The following is a 22,174-nucleotide window of genomic DNA, read 5'->3' on the forward strand; positions in this document are numbered from 1 at the left end:
CATACAAGACAGCTCCATTTAATATAGTCCATGATTTGCAAGTTGTCTTCTGAAAAGAAAAATGATGGTTCCTGACCCTGTGTTCATCAGGTCACCGGGGGGGGGGGGGGGGGGGGGGCGCAAAAAAGCTAAACAGAACAACTAAAGTGAGGGGAATTACCAGCACGCTTGTTAACTACATGCTTGTTGACAATTTTAGTGAAAGCTAAATAGCTTCCATGATTTATCAAAATAATACTGCCCTCTTCCAAGAATAACCTTATCTTTAGAGCATGCATCCTGTGTTAAATATGAACTCTACCATTTTTTTGTTGTTGTTTTGTTATTATTTTAAAATAAGCAAGCCAACACTTAGCTTGGGTTTTTGGGAGCGAGAGGTGTGTTCAGTGCGCTACTTTGCTTCACGTACATTTCTACATACTTTTGTATTTTAATGTCTTTTAAAAGCATCCTTCTGAGTAGTGTTTGAGAACCTCTGGCCCCATCCATCAGAGCTCTTCAGGTGAGTGTTGTAATCAAAATGTTTTGCAATACAATATGGCTTTATTTACTATACTTGAAAGAGTCCTAAAGTAATAAGACTCTTAACAGAAGACAATGGAATCGAGCAAGAGTGAATATAGGTTTACCTGCAAAAGCAGAAGTCAGGATTGGGTAACTTTGTAAATACACTTTTAGTCTTAAGTCACTAATACAGTACTTACTGCGTTATTTAAGGATTGCTGGAATAGCAAATTCCTGTTACACACCAGAAACAAGTTAAATAAACAGAGTCCTTTCTTGCTCCCGATAGCTCTAAGGCAAACATGGAATGCTCTGCATCGACATGATACTGAATAACAATTGACAGGTGAATGTGAAACCAAAAATATGAGAAAAGTATCAAAATATAACTTAAGTCATGGTAATGAGGTTCAGCAGGGCCAAGTGCAAGGTGCTGCACCTAGGTCGGGGCAATCCCACACATGAGCACAGACTGAAAGAACAACTCATTGACTCATTGAGAGCAGCCCTGTGGAGAGGACTTGGGGGTTCTGGTGGGCCAAAAGCTCGGCATGAGCCAGCAGTGCATGCCTGCAGCCCAGAAGGCCAACTGCATCCTGGTCTGTAGCAACAGAGGGGTGGCCAGATACAGGTCGAGGAAGGGGATTGTCGCCCTCTGCTCTGCCTTGTGAGGCCCCACTTGGAGTGCTGCAGCCAGCTCTGGGGCCCCCAGCAACAGAAGCATGTAGACCTCTTAGAGCGGGTCCAGAGGAGAGCCACAAAGACGCGCAAAGGGCTGAAGCACCTCTGATTTGGGACTACAACCGCAGTTACCCACGTCGCGGCTGCAGGCGCCTCCAGGTCGGCTCCCTGGGGCCGCGTTAGGGGAAAGACAGCTGGGCCGCTCCGCGGGGCCGCTGACTGCCCCAAGGTCAGCGCCGGCAGCCCCCGGCCGGGACAGGCCTCCCCCATGTCCCCATGCCCCCGGAGCGAACCCGACCGCCCCCGGCACTCAGCCCGCGGGTGCCGCCGCTCGGACCCGCCCGAAAGTCGCCGAAGGGAGAGGTTGGTGGCGGCGGCGAGGCCGCCCTCCCGCGGTCCTTGCCCTCCCGCGGTCCTTGCCCTCCCGCTGCCCGCGGCACGGCCCCTACCCGGGCGTATACGGTGCCCATGGCGGCGGCAGCGGCGGCAGGATTCGCGGCGGTGACCTTTGGTACTCAACGGCGCAGCGCGTGGGCGGCCATAACAGGCGGCACCGCCCCGGCCCTCGTTGGGTGGTGGGGGGGAAGCGGCGGGGTGGAGCCGGCAGCGCACGGATGTCGGGAAATGGCGGCGCTTGGCGCTTACGGGAAACGAGCGGGGTCGGGGTCGTGGGGCCTGATGGGCTGGGGGGGGGGAAGGGGCTACGGGAGGTGTCGGGGCTGTCTCTGTCGTGTTTGGAAAGTCGTGGCAGTCAGGTGGAGTCGCCGATGACTGGAAAAAGGGAAACATCGCTCCCGTTTTTAATAAAGGGTGTAAAGGAGGACCCGGGGAACTGCAGACGGGGAGCCTCCCCTTTGTGCCTGAGAAGTTCATGGAACAGATCCTCCTAGAGGCAACGTTAAGGTACATGCAAGACAAAGCTTCACCAAGGGCAGATCCTGCGTGACCAATCTAGTGGCCTTCAGTGGTGGAGTGACAGTATCACTCCAAACATCACTCCAAGGACAAGGTAAGACCGACTTGTGCCACCTACGTGGACTTCTGCAAGGCCTTAGACACAATCCCGTATGACAACCTGATCTCTCAAACTGGATGGGAAGGGAGGACCATTCAGTGGGCAAGGAATCAGCCATAAGGCCGCACCCAGAGAGTGGTAGACAATGGCTCTATGTCCAGGTGGAGGCTGATGATGAGTGGTGTCCTTCAGGGGTCTGTCCTGGGACAAGTACTGTTGAATATCTTTATCCACGACATAGGCAGTGGGATCAGGTGCACTGTCAGCAAGTTCACAGGTGACACCAAGCTGAGTGGTGCAGTCAATACAAGAGAAGGAAGGGATGCTATCAAAGGGACAGGCTTGAGAAGTGGGCCCACGTGAACCTAATGAGGTTCAGCAAGGCCAAGTGCAAGGTGCTGCACCTGGGTCAGGGCAATCCCACACATGAGCACAGACTGGGAGAACAACTCATTAAGAACAGCCCTGTGGAGAGGACTTGGGGGTTCTGGTGGGCCAAAAGCTTGGCATGAGCCAGCAGTGCATGCTTGCAGCCCAGAATGCCAACTGCATTGTGGGCTGCAGCAACAGAGGGGTGGCCAGAAGCAGGTTGAGGGAGGGGATCATCCCCCTTACCCTTGTGAGGCCCCACTTGGAGTATTGTGTCCAGCTTTTGGGTCCCCAGCACCAGAAGGATGTGGGGGTGTTAGAGTGAGTCCAGAGGAGGCCCACAAAGATGCTCAAAGGACTGGAGACCTCTCCCGTGAAGAAAGGGTGAGAGGGATGGGGCTGTTCAGCGTGAAAGAGAAGGCTCCGAGCTAATCTCATTGAAGCTTTTCAATACTTAAAGGGGGCGTGTAGGTAGCATAGTTTTGCTCAGGCAAATAACGGACAGGACAACAGTGATTGGTTTTAAACTAAAATAGGGTGTATTAAGATTAGATTTTGGGAGAAAATTGTTCACTCAGAGGGTGGTGAGGCACTGGAGCAGGCTGCCCAGAGAAACTGTGGATGCCCTATCCCTGGAGATGTTCAAGACCAGGTCGGATGAAGCCCTGGGCAACCTGATTTAGTGGGTGGCATCCCTGCCCCTGGCAGGGGCATTGAAAGTGGATGGTCTTTAAGGTCCTTTGCAACCCAAGCCATTCCATGATTCTATGAAATTAATGCATTCTGAGTTAAGTTGTAGTCGGTCAGTTATACCCCAGAAAGCTTGGTAACAAGAAGATGTGGTCAGAAAAGAGATTTTTTATTTTAGAAAGATCAGAGAAAATTGGAGCTATGCAGAACGGAAGAAGGGGGTAATATTGATTTAAATGTATTTAGTAGAACTACCTCAGTACACAGAAAGCAGAACTTGGCAATCATGCTTAAATTCTAAAAGATACTGGTAAAACTAATTGTATAATGTTCTGTTAAATGTTACAAAAAGCTTGAGACAGTAAAACTCAGAACTTCTATCTTTTAGTTGTGGTTACAATAACACTTCAAAATTTTCTTGCAAATTTAAAAATACATACAATAAATGAATAAAGCAGTTGAAGTAAAATAGCACTAATCTTCTGTAACATAAAATTGATAGCTTGACAGTTTCTCCCCTGTCCCCCGCCATTCTAAAATCATTTTAATGTTGTAAAATTTAGCACTTTGAGCCTAGGGAAATCTGAGAAACTGAGAAACCATTTAAAGGCTGGTCCAATTCAGAAATGCTAGATTTTGCTATCTGAAAGATTTCTACGTAGCGTAGTTGACGCTACAGCAACAGACGTTCCCTTTTCTTCTCTCCTGAGCATCACATTCCTAAAGCCTGCTACTCCTTTTACAGGATGCTTTCAGTAAGCATGCATAGTCTCTTCCCTGGACTGCACCTGGGTTGCCCAGAACTCATATTCTTGAAAGAGAAGCCTTCAAGCATCACAGACCTGCCCCATCCCACATGCGCAACCTGACCTCTGAAGACACAGTTGTTTCCTTCTACTGTAAAAACAACTATGTAGAAGACATGATACCAAAACATCAAAAGGGTAGTTAAATCTCAGCAGTTACTTATTTTTCCTGAAGTATTCATACACTGATATGTTGTCTTTATTAAAATTATGTATAATGTTTGTAGTGGGGTATTTAAAATCCTCATCACTCAACACAGGTAAGAGTTGGCTGATTTTCAAATCATTATTTGAGGCCTTTGCACATGGCCCTGGGTATTGTTACTTCAATAAGTTTTTTTTTTGCTTCTTCCAACAATTGTTCTTGGAAAGCTTCCTTTGGGCTATCATACCTCACTGAGATAGAAAAGACCTTTTTTTCTTCACCCCTCTAGCAAGAGGGAAGTGAAAGGAGAGAAAAAAATATCTCAAGCAAGGCGGGGGGGAATTATCAAGAATGATTGGGTAGCAATTAGAAGACCAAAACAACATCCACCACTTTCTATACATTGATGTACGTTAACATTTGCCATAAAGTTAAACACCTCAAATTACTTTGTGCTACTAATCACAGCCACTATTTTACCTACTTTTCAATACTTAGTCAAGTATTAAGCTCTTTTTAAGTACACAAAAGTCCTATGAAGTCACTGAAACTGTACCTGTTTACACTTCATGTGAAAGTGTCCCAGTTCTTACAACTTTTTCCATTGAAGTATTTAAAACAAGGAAGAGTCATAGAGGAACTTGAGCAGTAATATGAACTGTGCAGTACGTAAAATAACCTAGAATAATACTGTTCCTACAGTATCTCATGCAGACAACTTTTCCATAAATAGACCAGTATGTTCAAACATAAGGCAAACAGGCTTAGGAAGCCACTAAAAAGCTCAGATGTGTAATTCCCTTTATGTAGTACACGTCCAATTTCATTTAAGTGCTATAAAAGTAATCCTAAAACATATCATGAGGAATTGTATTTAAAAAAAAAAAACTTTTGTTTTCAGTGTGTGTTTGTCTAACAAGCTGCTTACAGAATTGATTTTTTTATTCTGAAAGTAGATTTTTTAAAATCTAATTTCCAGAGAGACACTGTTTACTGCAAGCGTTACTATAGTTCACTGAGCTGGTGCTTTGACAGACATGCAGTCTGTTACTTAGTAATAGCAACCACATTTTTTTTTTTATAATCCATAAAATATAAGAATTCTAAAGGCAGATTTTTTAGGAAACTGTAAACAATATTCCAAGACTTATTGGCAATAAAGAAAGTGACCTTTAGTCTTTTAGGATTTAAATTTCTCTGCCAAATTGGAGTTTTGGAAACTTGGAATCTATTTCCACATTAATTTTCTGGAATTAATTCTGGACAAGTTTGGAAACTTGTCTCTGAGGAAGAGTCAAAATCTATTTCCAGTCCAGACTCATCAGAATTTGGGAGAAAATTAGGATAGGAGTCTGACTGCTCCTTTGGATTAGCAGAAACATGTTTCATAACTGAGTCCATGTATTGTGAAGACTCCCAGAGCCAGGTTTCAATGTCCACAGAAGAGTGAGGCATTTTAAGATGACAGTATGAGGAATGAAATTCCACAGTAGATGGGGCAGTTCGACATTTCCTTAATGATGCATAATTGTCTTTCCTGTTTAAGAAGAAAAAAAAAAGATTAATGTTTCAATGACAATTCTATTACTGTTCAGATACTTTACAGGGAATCTCCATGAGGAAGAACACTACAGGAAAATGGTTAATACTAAATGCATTTAATGAGTCAGGACGTAGGACAACAGGAAAATAATCTTAAAGCAATCTTACCTAGAATAAGGGCAATCTACCATTATGTATTGTCCATAGAAGTAGGTATAAAATTGTTACGTTAAAAATCACCATACTGTTCTGATAAGCTTAGACAGAGAGACGCAGCTCGTACCTTGTACATTACCACTTGACGAGTTCTGATCTCCCCCAGCTATCCACCTGAGTATTTGGTCACTTACCAATCACAGTGGTTAGCAGACATTAATTAGCATGGTCTCAACATTCACAAGCAAAGATAGTTGTTCAACTTCATGAACACCATCTCTGCAATACACCTCACAACCAGCTAAGTATCACCAACTTAAATAGCTGGAACAGAACTTTAAGCTTTACAACAGCACCTGAACCACCAGGTTAGTCCTTTGTAATTTGAGAAGCAGGAAACTGAAGTTGTCACCAAGAATACACATCTTTTTTTCTAAAAAGTCTGTCTCCTCTTTTAGTGTCTTTGCAAATAGACAACAACAAAAAAAAAAACTATAAAAACATATCAAACCACCACTCCCCCCCTCCAAACAAACTCCCTCCCTATCACACATTTCAACTTCAGTTTCCATACTTGAATTTCACGTGCACTAGGAGACACCATCCAAAAGGTTAGGTTTCCTAAGAGGATGTCCGAACTGTAAACAGCTCAAATTTTCACAAGATTTAGGTCTGACTGCAAAAGAGAATCTAGATCTGATGACATGACAAGGAGAGAGGAAAAAAACAGTGGGGGTATTTCTGCAAAAGTAGCAATAAGTTCTTGATGGATGCTGAAACACAGTACATACCCACAGTGGTCTATAGAATACAGTGCAGGATTCTACTTACAGAGCCTTGGGACCTAGCTACCTGAAGATGAAATCCACTTAAAGAAAGGCGTCAGAAAACTTTGAGAGTTTTTGACAATATAAACAGTCCTGTGGGAGGTGATCACTATTGTGGTTTAATCCCAGTAGACAGCCAAGTACCATGGAACTGCTTGCTCACTCTCCCCACGTGGGTTGGGGTGAGAAGTCAGAGGCCACAAGAACTTGTGGATTGAGATTAAGACACTTTACTAGGTGAAGCAAAAGCTGCGCAAAAGCAAAACAAGGAAATTATTCACTGTTTCCGATCGGCAAGCAGAAGTTCAGCCATTTGTTAGAAAACAGGTCCATTACACAAGTTTCTTGGGAAGATAAATGGCATCACTCCAAATGTCCGCCCCCTCTCGCCCCCTTTCTTCCCCCCAGCTTTTATTGCTGAGCACATTACATGGTACAGAATGTCCCTTTGGTCATCCTGGGTCAGCTGTCCTGGCTGCATCCCCTCCCAACCTCTGGTGCAACCCCAGCCTCATCACTGGCACAGCAGTGAGAGAAACAGAAAAGCTCTTGGCTCACTGTGAGGACTGCTCTGCAACAACTGAAACACAGGTGTTATCAACATTCTCATCCTAAATCCAAAACACAACACTGTACCAGATACTAGGAAGAAAATTAATTAACTCTATCCCAGCCAAAACCAGGACAATCAATCAATCACCTTTAAGATACCATAAAAGAACAGAGGAAAAGCCATGTGACCACCATGCCCTGTTTTATGACCAAGAGCTTGCTCTTTCCACATAAAGTCTTTCTCCCAACATTTTCCAGTTCCAAACTCCCACATCTGATTTAGAATTTCTTGAGCAACCTTCTCTTCTTTTCTTACTGATTGTTCCAGCTGCTATGGAGCAGAGCAGAAACAAGGTCTTTGTTTTCAGTCCAATGCTTGCTCTGTAGCACCCCCAAAAGCATAAGCCTACCAACAGGCACCACCTCTACATCTCAGGTACGTAGCAGTCATTGATCAGTTATAAACAAGAAACTCCACACAATATTCTTAAAAAACAAAGATAAGGGTTAGAAGCAGTGAGAACCATTTTGTGCTACCCTGCAGAAAATTATTAAATCCTGTTTAAAGGGGGAAACTTAGTAGTTCTTGAAACTCTGATAAGAGAGAATTCCAAAAAATACATCATTTACATGCAGCAGCACACCAGTTTACCTGGATGTACAGAAAAGCCTCCTTTTGGCCTGGGAATAAACTGTACCAACAATCTGACAAAACTGTTCTTGCATCCATCGAACATCAGCCGGCATGTCAGGAAACCAGTTCACTAACCTACAATCAAAATCAAAATACACAAGGTACTTCGTAAGCAGTAAAGCTAATGTATATTATATTTCCACACACCGAGTCCCACATCCAACAAAATAACTCAGCGAGAATGAAAGCTGTGTTAACTCCCCTATCAATATCTCCAGGTCTTCTCAACCTCTCTAAATTTTCATCTATCTCACTCATCTCTTTTCTACAAGCTAAGAAAAGAAGTGCAGCACACAGCACTATGTCTCTGATCTATGCTTAGTGTCTGACCAGTATGTGTATTCTATACAATGTTACCAACTTTTAGGAAGACTGAAGGAAACTTCTGGTCTCTGAGACCTTTCTGCATAGTAGGAACTTGGTTGTCAGTTTAATGTTACATGGGAAAGGAAGAACAAGAGTAAGGCGGAAATAGAACAAAGTCACAAATACATTCTTTTTCCTTATAATGCTCTTAACCTCAGTCAGTTACACTGGGGGGAGAGGGGAACACCACGTAATTCTGTTGACTGCTTCTCATCTGTCAAACATGATGCAGAAGGGCCATGTTAAGTGGCAGAGAAAAATATTTTACTGCACAATATAGCAGTAGTAGTAAAGAATCTGCCCCTGGCAAACACAATTAAGGGGACTTCTTTTGAGCAATTAAAAGACAGCTTTTAGTAGTTTGTTGGTGTTTTTAGAAGTCTTCTTAATATGTTTATCTAGCCTTAGACTATACAGGTTTTAGGAGGATATATTACGTAGGTAGAAATTATGGACTTTAGACAGTTAACACTTGAATTATAGAGTACCAGAGTGCCTACAAAAAATGAATCAGCATTCATTTATACTCAATTATAATAAATATGAAATTGTTCATGAAGAAGTTTTACCGTAAAGCAGCAGAATAAGCAGACTCCACAGGCAGTGTATATGGTAGCATCAGATAAGATATCACTCGTATTGGGAAGAGTTTAGAGAACTGAGCATAGAATCCATTTGGTTCTTTACAGGCTTCCTGCAGTGCTTAAGAATAATTGTTTTTGAAAAAAAAAAAAAAAAAGATTATTTGAAAACTGTTTAAATAATTTGCTCAAGGTTTGGTAATCTTCAGTCAATATTGTGAAGTCTTACTGAGCAATGCTCAGACAGAAACTAAAAAAGGTAATCTCAAGGCACTCTTATCATAAACCTTCTCTATGCTACTTTAAAATATGCGAAGCACTGACTAATACCACAGGGACAAAAAGGCATTACCCTGAAATTTTAAGCAATAAATATAAGCATTAATTTATGATGAGAGGATGTAAGGTTCCCCTCTCCAAAAAATACTTATATATTTTATACAGCATCCTTGTCTTATCTGAGACTGTGTAACTTTAAGGAGTTTAAGTTCTAGAGTTCCACACATTCTAGTTATTATATATATGGTTTCAGAAGTTTCACACTTCAGATTTTGTTCTCCTAGGTCACTGGAACTAGGAATTTCTGATCTTGAAAATACTGTTCAGCATCTACAAAAAACCTTGGTAAAAATTATAGATTAAGAAATATTAGAAGTGTTCCTGGTCTATTAACATCTTATTAAAAAGTCAAGAAATACAGACAATTAGAAATCTACTGAAGTATGGTTTAAAAATAAGATGGTGGTAACTGGTATTTGGATTTGAGGTTCAACTTTGTTGTGAAATATACACTTATAAAGATACTGTGGATGAGCAAAATATATCCAAAACCAAATAAGAGTCCTGTTCATGACTCCACAGTGTTAAAAGTAGCTCCTTCTAAGCTCAATCTTATTTTTGTAGCTAAATCAAAATGTACACGTTCACATTTTGTGAGCATTTAAGCAACATTTTTGGCCTGAGCTAGTCTCTAATTTCATAGGGAATTATAAGATTAAATAAAAAACACCATGCAAATTATAAGATAAGAGTAAGGCAGGGGGGCAAGTTGGGAAATCGAAGTTTGTCATTTAAAGTTACAGAACAGTCTGGAGAACATACCTTTACGAAGCCTAGGAGGTAGACTCTCAAATATGCTCTTCTCCAAAGGCCATGAATTTTGCTTTATCTGGTTACTGAGTACTTCCACTTCTGAAGTTTCCACTCTGTTGTTTTCAGAAATATTTTTTTTCTTCATATAGTCAACGTGTTGCACAGCCTCATGAGGATTTCTTTTTGTGAAGGACAAGCTGACATAAATTGAGTCATTCAGAATACCTGAAAGAGTCAAGAGCTTCCACTTAGGCTCACTCCACAGGTCTTCAGAGTACCTGTACTCTGTATCTTTACAGAAGTCCTTATCCTGAGGGAACATTACCCACCCAATGTCCAATACACTTGCTCTTATAAGTCTACAAACATTTAGTCATATTGATGAATACTCTTTTGCAGGTTTAGGTCTTACTTTAAAACGAGTTCTAAAGAAAATGAAAAAGTGAATAATTAACTGAAACTGCGTTGTAAACACACAGTCATTTGCCAAAGTTGTTTTCCAGCAACAAAGGAAATAGTTAAAAAAGAAGAAAACTGATTTTGTTTTTACTTGAAAAAAACATCCTCAATACATCAGATCAATTTGGGAAATTCGACATGGCAGTTTTCACAAAAGTACTCTGAGCTACTGTCACAATAAAGCAAAAAAGGAAAGCAAGTAGGGTGCAATATTGTTTAAAGATATATTCAAAATATAGATCTAAATCAGTATCGGTTGCCTTGCAAAAGCGGTGGATTCCGATTAACAAATAGCACTTCTAATTGCCTTAGAATTGAGGATTAGAAAATAAGCACAAAGCGAACTATAACAAAAAGAGTATTTACATTCAGTCTCCAGAAAAACAACATGAAGTTACTATATATAAAGACTACCAAATTTAACTAGGACCCACACCTACATGCAATAGAATCTATATCCTACTTACAAGTACTCCTAAAAGATAAATGTCAAAAGAATATACAATGAATATAGCAGAAAGTTATTTAAGTCAACGTGTTCTTGTTCTTTGGGGGGGGGGGGGGGGGGGGGGGCAGGGGGGAATAGCTCCTACAGTTGAAATAGCTCAATGAGAAAGGATATGAATAATGAATGAGTTTGGAGAGGCTACAATTATCACTGATTCACAAACCTGTGACAGAGTAAAAACAAAGATATCAGTAGTATGAGAAGGAGGACAATAGTGCAATACAGAGAAGATGTGTGGGAAAGACACCATGAAGACCTGCAAGCAATCTCAGACAGTGTCAGATGGAAATGTGCACACAGGAAACTTGTGAAACAGTACAGCAACACAGCCCATCTTAGCACAAGCAACCTCAAATTATAGGCCGGGTTCTTTTTGTAAAAGTTGTGCTTTTAATCACTTCATAAAGGATCTAAAGTGGGACTCTCTCAGTAAATATATAATATTACTAGAAATGAAACTCTTAACCTGAACTGTGATGTTCTTTAACAGTGATGAAATGGTTTCAAGGAAACTTGAATATTTAATACATAGTTATAGCAGAGAATGAGTAATGAGCACATTAAGCTATGACTACATTACAGCACTGCAGATGGCACTAGCTTTAATAGTACAAGTATCACAATTCAATTTCCATTCCTCTAATCTGACCAAGTACTATCTCCAATTTGCTTCTGCTTCCAACAAATACAGGGAGTAGGCATACCTCACATATGGTTAATTTCATGCTAATATTAAGTTATTGTCTTTAACCTGTCTGTCCCCACGTTGATCAGGGAATAGCATTTGTCAATATAAACTATGTTACTGGAATTGAAGAGCAAAATGAAACAGGTTTTAATTCTTATTCACAAACTTATCCAGATCCCAGTAACTGCTACAGTACAAGTCCTCTTCTTTTAAAGTCTTTCATAATACAAAGTATTTGTCGATTACTGATTTTATATTGTTAGCCAGCTCCCAGTTCTGGACTATAAGAGTTCACCTACATATTTATTTGGATGATACAGAAGAGGAAGCGGTAAGATGCAGGTAACACAGGAGTGGGTAACAATAGCCCATTCCTATCCTTTAAGGATAACACAGAAGAAACTAGTAATACATTTTTCCTGGAATTAGAATTCCCTGGTAATTTCACTTAACAATACTGTAACATTCACTTCATACAAGTTTGACGAAACCCCAGAAGTGCAATTTCTACATGACAGCACAACTGCCTCAGATGACTAGTGACTACTATGATTTCTATCAACTGAAATTCAGAATGAAAATATAACTTACCATGATGATAACTTACCTTCAAAAAGCCTCTATGACTTAGCCCCTCTTAGCTACTTACAACCGCTTCACCCGTTTTTTTTTTTAATTTTTAAACCCAGGTTAAGACCATATCATCAGTAATTATCCACAAGTGTAACATACCATTCTCTTTCAAGAATTTAAAAGCATCTGAATATCCTTGCTCACAAATCTCTCCTAGTACCTGCAAGCAGAGGGTAAATGAGTCAGCCAAATAAAAGGAGATTTAAGATCAAGAGTTCACAGAATGCAAAACCATTTACATCTACCTTTCATCCTTATAATTCTGGAAGTTTCTTACAATTGCTCTAATTCAACAGATTCACGTCAATAAACCTACTGTGTGACACACATGTGATCATGCATATGTAAGCTTATTTTTCAACTATCACAGATGTACTGAATTACTTAGCTTAAAGGACAACATTCTAACTGTTCGCAAGAGTTTCCTCCTTTGGCTAGTCTATGTCAGGAGCAATGTAACAAGGTGGCTTAGTAGAATATGCAATTCCCCCGTTCCCTCCCTGTGCTTCCCAATTCCCAAAACAGTGAGAAGTCAGCTATGCAATTCGCATGTTCAAGCTCAAACTTAGCCTTCCACATGAAAACATCTTTCACCAGATGCAACACCAGCTCACCTACTAATGTACACAGTAGTCCTAGACAAAAGAAAAAAAATTAACACATACATAAGTAAAATTTAACTTTTTTTTTCCAAGTGGTCAAAACCCTCCCAATTAAAAAAAAAAAAACTATAGTAGTCAGAAACATTTCTCCTCTGTAGTATATCCCAAGCCAGTTGGCAAAGTCTGTTTTCATTTTTTCAGCTTCAGCAACTGCAATTCAAGCTATTTCCCTCATCAGATCTGCAATTACAAGTGCTTGGCAAAATTTAAAGGCAAGCTGCCTGCATCAAGTATTAAGTTTACAAAGACCTGTTGCTTTAGAACTGCAAAGTTCTGAAGAACCTGGTTAGCAGGTAAACATGAAAGGACTCTAAACTGCCTGTTATTAATTTACCAGTGTTGATTTCATGATAGAATCCTGTGTTAATTCCTAAATAAACAGAGAAAGCCAATACCATTTTTAGTCAGAGAGACTAAAAATAAGGAGAATGAATCATAGAATGGCTTGGGTTGGAAGTGACCTCAAAGATCATCTAGTTCTAACTTCATTCTTCTAGGATGAAGACAGGCTATGAATAAAATAGAAACAAGAGAAGTTGTCAACAGAAAACTATATGACTAGATGAAGTGCTAAGATTACTGTAGCTTTCTGCAAAAACAAAGCCTATATATTGGAAAAATGTTTTAGTAACTACATGAAGTTACCTTAGGTTCTGGTGGAAAGAGTGCTTGTGTTAAACGATAAAGGTTCCCCAAACTGAGCTGAATGCTGGTGTTGGTCAAGTTCATTTCATGAAAATTGGCTGAATTCCCCTTTGGGCAGATATCACACTCCCCAGCAAAAGGCGAAACTGTGATTGTGTTCTTAGATTTATACTGAGGCAAGTTGTCACTGATTCCTCCATCCACATAGCGCTACAAATATTAAAGGAAGTAAAAAGAACATTGAAATTTTCTAAATAGCAGATTTCCCATTAGAGAACTAAATATCACTTAAGAATAATAGTACAGTCTCTGTCTATGCTCCCAGACTAAACATTTTGAGTAGTATGTTTTGTCCTCTTATGTCACTTAAACATTTGTACCTACAGCTCCATAGATAGTCTAAGAGCATTCTATTTGTGACTTTTCTGGATGTTTAAGAAAGAAAAAGTCCATTTTAGGGATGATAATCCCACACAATGTGCACTAAAAATATTAGTGCAACTGTCTCCTCTTCCTCAAAGGACAGCACAAAACTAAGAGCTACCAGGGTGCCTCTGTAGAAAGAACACAAGTAAAAGAATAGCTCTACACTTTGAATCTCAAGTTCCTCAATATTAATCCATATAGTTAGAATACGAGTTACTTAAAATTGCTCTTAGTAATTAGAATTTAATATAAAAGCATCATAAATATTTGTACATGAAGAAACAGCAAGTAAAAAAAGCTTCAGGATTCCTGACATCAGTTGTGGGTATCCGTTCCGCTTTGCATGCAAGTTCAGAAGCTGTTCCAGGTTATCCTTTAGTCTTTGTGTTTAACTGCCCATGCCTGTAGTTTTAGTGCATCATCATCATCTCAGACATTTTAAGACTCAAGAACTGAGGAGTTCTATATTGGGGTAATAAATCTATAGTGCTGCAGCTGCTATGGCCAAAGACAACTTATTGGGTCACTCACAACAGCCTTCTTTCCAGCAGGATGAATTTTAGTCAGTTTGTTCTGACAATGTCGAAAGCCCATTCCTCATTACCAACTTTGCTGTTCTACTGGCTCCATTTTCCTCCTTCCTAACTAGGCGTTAGAGAGAACTGAAGGTCTTTTATAAAATGTAAAAGTAAGGTAATGTTATGAGCAGGAGCGACCTGTATTATCAATTTAATCTGTCTTGATACTCGCTCCCTAAGCATTCTGAGAAACACATTAGGAATGAGGAAGAGGGCAGCTTCAGAGCAATTTATCCAACATACTCTTTTAGAGCAGCTTGTTCCTACCTACCAGCTTTCTCAAACACTTTTTAGACTCAGCAGTACGCAGCTGCTGACAAATTTCCTCCAGGTGTATAATGCAATCACTAAGGTACTCAGGCAATCACCAAGTCCTTTGTGGAATTATCAAGCACCATACAAGCTGTTTGGTCAAGAAGCAAAGGTGGAACCATAGCATGCAGTCTTCTCATTAAATTATTCAAGGATGGAAGCACACACCTGATTTACTGTTCTACATAAATACTCGTTGGTTGTGGTTTTGTTATTTTTTGCCTTTTTCCTTCTTCAGTTTCTGTCCATTTATTCCCTCACAAAATGTTTAATCTCAAACACTGTGTTTGAAAGGTGTAAAACAAACACATCACCCAAACACTTCACAAAAAAGGAAAAAAAGTTCATCTTGGAGAAGCACCTCAAATCCAACAGAAACTAGCCTTTGGCATTTCTACTGCTTACAGAATAGCTAGCCCAGAACTGAAGTTGTGTTATATAATAAACTTCAGCAAATCTGTTTCTTTTTCTGACGCTTACCATGCTATTGAATGCAAAGTGGTCTGCAAAGTAATGCTCTATAAACACTCTGAGCTTCAGTTGTTGCAGTAGATGCACACAGAAGAGCTGTTGCATATTATTAGTATTGTACATCTATTGGAAGTTATCCTCAAGTCTTTGGAAGACAGGGTATATAGGCACAAAGTATCAAGCTAATAAACAGCAAGATGCTACAAAGTTTAAGTTCTAGACATTCCACTGTGTTTACACCCTACAGGACTCATACCAAGCATACGCAAGTGTAGTACTATTACCATGTTACAACATGACTTCTATGCATTAAAATCATATCAAAATAATCGTAAAGAACAAAAAGATAAGATTCCTTCTTTCCCCTTGCCTCAAAACAGAACCAAATCAAACATCTCTTGTATGTTTTTGTACTCTGAACTAAGCCTTTTAAAATAACGTTGTCTGGTGACAAGGACTGAGTAGCCAGATTATCCTGGATCCACCTAAACCTTGGCTTCAGTCCAACGTCCTGTTTTCATAACACCTTTAATCTGGAGGATTTTAAGACATGCAAGGTTTAGAAATACAGATAAAGATAAATCCCTATACAGTTCTAATCACTTTTGCTTTAATTTCAGCAGCAGAAGAAAATACATTCCATGGCTATCCTTGACCTTTTAGCACTTCCAGATAGCCTTCAGAACAGTCTGTAATCAAACACTGTTAAGGAAGTTTTGAGTTTTCTTTCAACATACTTCCCCTCTCCTTATGTAAGGAACATCAAATTTGGAAGGAAAGAAAACGCAAGTTAGTGCAACACCATAAAAAAAAGCCATTAATATGATGAAGTGCATGCCCGCTTTCAGACCTGTTAATCAAAACATCTGCAAACTATACTGATTTTTTTTGCAGTTGTTGCCCCTTTAATGTGGGATTTTAGAAAACCCAGTACAGCCATGAAGTATTAAGAGGTTTTGTAACCAAGAGTTCCTGTGAAGTAATGGGAACAGACTGACGAGCAATCTCTTTCACACTTAACACCAATGACAAGACATTAAAAATCTTTGGCTATATCTAATTGAATTGAACTTCAATTCAGTTTTAAGGCAGATTTATCTATACCAAGAACATGCAGATACACAATATAATCTCTCAGATTTTTTTTCCCCCAAAATAAACAAGTGACCCTTCCTATCAATTTATGCAGGTGAGTGAGCATCACTGTCTTCATTAAATATTTATCCTTAAATGTTCACTTTTGCTAGCTTAGAATACTCTATTTTAATTACTACATCAGCAAATGAGACATTTGAGGGGGGGATTTTTTTATCCAGGATGGAGAAGACATACATATCTTCTACTTCCAACACATCTACTGTTCCCTTGCTCTTTTGAAAAGTAGTAACATACATACAGCTACAGTACTAAAAGCTCTGATGAGAGCTTATTTATTTTATTGTAGAATAACAACAACAAAAAAGTATATACATTGTCTTTTATTATTTTCTGAATAGATACAAGTGTTTTTAAAAATCGAAAACTAGGACTTACCACACCTCTAAATGATGGTGGAATTAGGCCGCAATAAATGGGGACAAATGAACTACAGATCAAAGCCTGTAGAAAAATGAGATTATATAAATTAAATGGTAACTGTTCTATTATTAAATTTATCATTTATCTTTATCTCTTTAGCTGTTGGCAAGAACAACTGAATCAAAAAACAACCAACAGCAAGTATTCTTAAATAAAAAGAAAAAAATATTATTAACAAGCATTATTTTACATAGACAATTGAGGGTGTTCAAACTTCTTTCTGGAATGCAACCCCAATCCATTAAAAAAAAGATAAGACTCACTAAAAGACCACTTGTAGAAATGCTAATTAGTAAGAAAAAGTTTATGATCATTCCCTCAAGCTACACCTTTTCACAGAACCACAGAATCATTTAGGTTGGAAGAGACCTCCAAGATCACCTAGTCCAACCTCTGACCTAACACTAACAAGTACTCCACTAAACCATATCACTAAGCTCTACATCTAAACGTCTTTTAAATACCTCCAGGGATGGTGACTCAACTGCTTCCCTGGGCAGGGAAGCAGTACTTTTCTGAGTAACCAAAGTAACTAACTGGGGACACTAGCATGATCCCAGAGTAATAATATAGAACTAGCTTATTCATGGATATTAAGAAATAATAAAAAAAAAAAGGTATTTTTGACTGTTTCCTGATGACTGCTTTTATAAGAACAACCTTAAAAAACCTTCTTCATGAAAGACACTGTCATTAGATACACAGCACTTTGTCCTTTTATCCAATCTTAAAATGGCCTTTGTCCATTTTAAGATTGATCTCACATACCTACTCCCTCAGTTCACAGATACATTAACTGGGGAAACAGAACATATTTGGCATAATGAAGGTTGAATTAATTTTTAAAATACTTTCCAAGTAACAATGTCTTTAAATTTTTAAAATGGAAACCCAATGGAAGATGTGAAATGGACTTGAGATTACAAAAACATCAAAAAGTTGCCAAAATAAACATACCTGGACAACTTCTTCTTTAGAGTTAAAATTAGATATCAATGTATTTTTACCATCTGATACTCTGGTTAGTGAAATACACAGTCTGCCTGATGACAACTGGTGAGTGTTTTCTGGAAGATTTCTCATCAGTCCATCTCGTATTATCTTTATCACGTTGAAGGAAGGATGAAGAGGTCCAAGATTTCGCTTTCTAGCTTCTTTCGCTAATGCCAGAACATCTGCACAAGCTTCAGCTGCAAACAAAATGCATTTCATTTAATAGAAAATTTGCCAATAGAAAAAAAAGATACCCCTCCATACCAAACTTTTATAACTAAATCATCTCTAGAGCTCCAACTTTTCTTTCTGATTGCCAATACGAAAATTCAAGAGCTTTTTAATACATGAAATAACCGTCCACTAGCATTTAACTGCAAGTTGAAAAGTCTTCTGAGAAGGAAAAAAGTAGTCACCTAAGACTTTCAAATAGTTAGAACTTGTTCTCATGAAGACCCAGCCACTAAGTTATTTATACCTGTTATTTCTGAGTATAGGTATAAAATATCCATATAATATGCTTCTGCTTGGAATTATTAATTCTAGAAACATGTCCTTTAAGAAGAAAGAAAGATGAGTAACCTTCCATAAGCATGTATGCATAGAAGTATTCCACATGCAACATCCATAAAAAAAAAAATCCATAAAAACTACACGATGCACGGATTTTAGTTCCACAGTATCTCTGCTGAAGAAGTTCATCACAGCCTGGGTTCGTCACCACTAGTAATACCTGCTGGACTTTAACCCAACTTAAAATTTCAGGGCATCATTTATCTTCCTTTATACATAAACACAATAAAGGAACCATTACATGGGAACTTCCAGTACGGAGCTTCAAGAGGGGAATTTTTAGCTTTAAAAATTTACCCACTGCTTAGTGGATAAGGAATGTGGGGGAGATCTGCAACACCTCTCACACAGGTCTCCATTTCAATAGGTGTTTTTACCAATATGTAACAGACATATAATTAAATTTTCTTCAATTAAATCAGCATTTAGGAACTAGATGAAACCACTACAGAGGACATGATTGTTCCTGAAGAACAGCTAAACTATTCTATCAGCCAGAAACCTAGTCATGCTTAATGAGAATAACAGCTCATCCTCCTGTTAAGGTTTTGTTTAAATATTTAGTATTATGCTTCTCCAGGGCATACTTTGTGGATATTGCCCAATAAGCAAGTCAACTTGGAAGAAGAGGGGGAGGAAGGTCAAAGTAACAGGTTTAACCTGAGTGATACACTACAAGGTAATTCAAAAATCTGTTCAGAACTTGCATATTTTAACTTACATAGCTTCTTTCTGGAATAGACAGGATTCAACTTATCAAGCTAACCACGAACACTGCACTGAAAAGAACTTTGCTTTTGAGTTCAGATTTATTTTTGAAAATACTGTATTTCTACAAAGCTTTTTTTTTCCCTCTCGAGTAGGAACACCTCAGCCTTTCTTAGCACACTAAACCAAAAACCTATGCTTAAAAGAGTACACCCAAAAAAACCTGAGCCAATAGATTCAGAACGGATTACCACCTCACCACAAAAATACTGGATGTCCAAAGACATCTATGGAGAAGATCTAAGATGAGTGCACCTCAACAGTTCCAATTTGGATCAGCCCAAAATGCGTATCATCCTCAAAAGAACAGCCGCCTCTGAGCTCCTACCTTCATCTTCCCGCAAATTCAATGAAGGAAGCTTCTCCCTCAGTCTAGAACAGTACAATTCTGTTTTCTCTATTTAATGTCTGTTCACAGTAAGTCAAACTTGAAAACCTACAGACTCTAAGTTGGTCTTTCCAACAGGTAACAAAAAGAAATCCCTTTAGTCAAAACATCTGGCTACAAACCTCCAAGAGGTAAAAAATGTGAGTCAAGTTTAGTCAAAAACCCTGTTCAGAACTACACATACACACTTGTGGTTTTATGTGTGAGGACAAGCATAGTAATTCAGGCCTGGGTCCAGTCAAGTGTTGAACACCTCCAAGGATAGAGATACCACAATTTCTCTGTGCACCTATTCCAGTATTTTGTCACCATTGTGGCATTTTTCTTTTCCTCTGATTTAATCAGAATTTCCCATTTTCCCACTGTGTCTGCTGCCTCTCATTCTTCCACCAGGCATCTCCAAGAAGAGCCTGGCTCTGTCTTCCCACAGGGAAACGCAACTGTGAAAACAGGTGGGACTTGGAACCATAAGTGCAGAAATAAATACTGCATGTTATTATCAATTAACATAAAATTAACAACTAAAAAGATGCGGAGTTAACATCTGAATTCTTGCTAATAACTCAAAGATTTTAGAATATGGCTGTTTTTGAATCGTCTTGTAGTATTCCCAAGTGACTTAAAAAAACGTTTCTAGAAGAAATACACTTGTCCATAAAATATAATACCTTGGGCAGTGGTGACAAACACACTAGTTAATCTAGTGTTTATAGAAAAGTGAAAATTCCACTTGGCATATAAGAAAGACGTTGGAATAATTTTAAGTTTACAACTCTTAATTATTAAAATACTAAAAATGTTTAAAGCTGTTAATATCACATATTGCCAGGTAAATAATATTTGTCTGCTTTAGAACACTTCTTATATTTATAGCAGCTTCCAAGTCTTCCTGAATCATTTACAGTATCTTAAAACTTAGCACTGGATATGTACTAAAACTAAACAGCTACTGTGGATAAACATGGCTTGTTTTAGAAGCCGGTACGAGGCTCATAACAATTTATGTGTGCTATGCTAGTACCTTCAAGTAAATTTAAATTAAAATGTTTAAGTAATACAAGTTTATTGCTAAAGCTTTGAAGAAGTTTAGCGTAAGTGACAGATAAGTGGCTGAGCAGCAGGGACAAGCATTTCACAGCACAAGTCCCTCACAGGTAGAGAGAACTTCTTCACATTTTAGTGATGAGCTCAGAAGTTTAAAAACACCAACAAACTCTCTCCAAATTCAACATAAGTGGTTTTCCTCCTCTACCTCTGAGCAAGATGAAATGTGAACTTCAAAAGCCTCCTAGTTCTAAACCTCTTATGGCTCCTGTGAACAAAAACTATCAATTTTGCATCCCAAGCCTTTATTCCGTGGATCTCTGATTTAAAAGGAAAATAATTTTCAGATGTTTCATGCACATTTTAAAATGCACTTTAGTCACTACCAAACAAGCTTGATATTTTTCACGCATCAGGCTGCTTTAACGTCTAGCACATCTAATTTACTAGATAAACATATATTTGGGTTCTCGTTAGCCCCAAATAAGTTGAAGTAAGGTATACGGTTTTTCTTCCCGCCAGATAACGAGCGCTTATTTCCCGAGAGAGACTACAGCTGCCCAGAAACACGCCCCCCCCCCCCCCCCCGCCCCACCGCCCCGCACCCAGCGAGCCGCCTCCGACCAGCACGGCGCCGGCCAGCGCTCCGGCCGAGGCGCCGTAGATGTGCCGTGCGTCGCGAATGATGTGCGGGGCGTGCTCCTGCAGGCAGGTGGCCGCGCCGATGTGGTAGACGCCCAGGAAACCACAGCCAGCGAACGACACGCTCCAGCCGCGCTCGCGGTCCAGCATGGCCACCAGCAGCTGGCCGTTGCGGCCGTTACAGCCGCTCGCGCTGCTGCTGCTCCAACCACCGCGGCGGCCGTCGCCCCACGCGCTACGCGAGTGCGGCGCTAACCCGCGGCTCCCCGCCGCGGCCCCGCCCAGCTCCGCCGGACAGCCAATGGTGTGCTGCCGCTCGCCGTCTCGCCATGGCACAGCGGCGGCCCAGCCAACCCCGGGGCGGATGCAAATGAAGCCCCGCCCCCCGGTGTCCCCTTCCCCCCCCTCCCCCGGCTGTGAGGCGGGGCCCGGATGACGGGCTAAATAATAAAGGGAGGATGGGCGTACAGCTTGCGTTCGGCACCGAGTGCCTCAGGTGGCACGCCCCAACGGCGTTTTAGGGACAGAAGCACGGGCAGAGGAGGTAAATACCACTCCCAGCCCAAACAACCAGCATCGTCTGATGGAGCTTGTGAAGTCCCCGGCGGGCTGAGCGACCGACCGCAGGAGCCAGGCACAGAGGGTTCTCCGGAGGTTTCACATTGGCATCTTCAGGTGCCTGAGTGCTGCCAGAAAGCCTGGAACGTGCTGACAGCTTGCCGGGCCATCAGTGATTAACAGAGAACCATAGCACCATCTAGGCTGGATACATCCAACCATCCACAC

At 40.1% G+C, this 22,174-nt stretch overlaps 2 protein-coding genes and 1 long non-coding RNA gene across 5 annotated transcripts in view; 1 reads left to right on the forward strand and 2 right to left on the reverse strand.

Moving 5' to 3' along the window:
* SAMM50 (SAMM50 sorting and assembly machinery component) overlaps positions 1-1,792 on the reverse strand; it is an 18,108-nt gene extending 16,316 nt beyond the window's left edge. Inside the window, exon 1 of the mRNA XM_080601013.1 lies at positions 1,635-1,792. Coding sequence (XP_080457139.1) covers positions 1,635-1,655 — 21 coding nt within the window. The 5' untranslated portion in view covers positions 1,656-1,792. The remainder of the gene's footprint in view (positions 1-1,634) is intronic.
* Positions 57-4,291, forward strand: LOC308198588. 3 transcript variants are annotated; one of them, XR_013954027.1, is made up of 3 exons: positions 57-1,344; positions 1,995-2,194; positions 4,005-4,291. It is a non-coding gene; the product is annotated as an uncharacterized lncRNA (long non-coding RNA). The 3 variants fall into 3 exon arrangements; XR_013954028.1 differs by lacking the exon at positions 57-1,344 and adding an exon at positions 1,785-1,844; XR_013954029.1 differs by lacking the exon at positions 57-1,344 and having other exon boundaries at positions 1,853-2,194.
* LOC308198502 (1-acylglycerol-3-phosphate O-acyltransferase Pnpla3-like) lies at positions 3,408-21,676 on the reverse strand. Its single transcript, XM_080601005.1, has 9 exons — positions 21,352-21,676; positions 17,938-18,170; positions 16,936-17,001; positions 13,616-13,825; positions 12,408-12,468; positions 10,030-10,245; positions 8,917-9,049; positions 7,940-8,056; positions 3,408-5,747 (listed from the first exon to the last, which is right to left on the reverse strand). The coding sequence occupies exons 1-9, from the start codon at positions 21,536-21,538 to the stop codon at positions 5,450-5,452; spliced, it is 1,521 nt and encodes a 506-aa protein (XP_080457131.1). The 5' UTR covers positions 21,539-21,676; the 3' UTR covers positions 3,408-5,449.
* Positions 21,677-22,174: the final 498 nt, after the last annotated feature.

The sequence above is a fragment of the Anser brachyrhynchus genome (genome assembly GCF_964034855.1).
Source record: "Anser brachyrhynchus genome assembly, chromosome: 1".
NCBI classification, from domain to species: Eukaryota; Metazoa; Chordata; class Aves; order Anseriformes; family Anatidae; genus Anser; species Anser brachyrhynchus.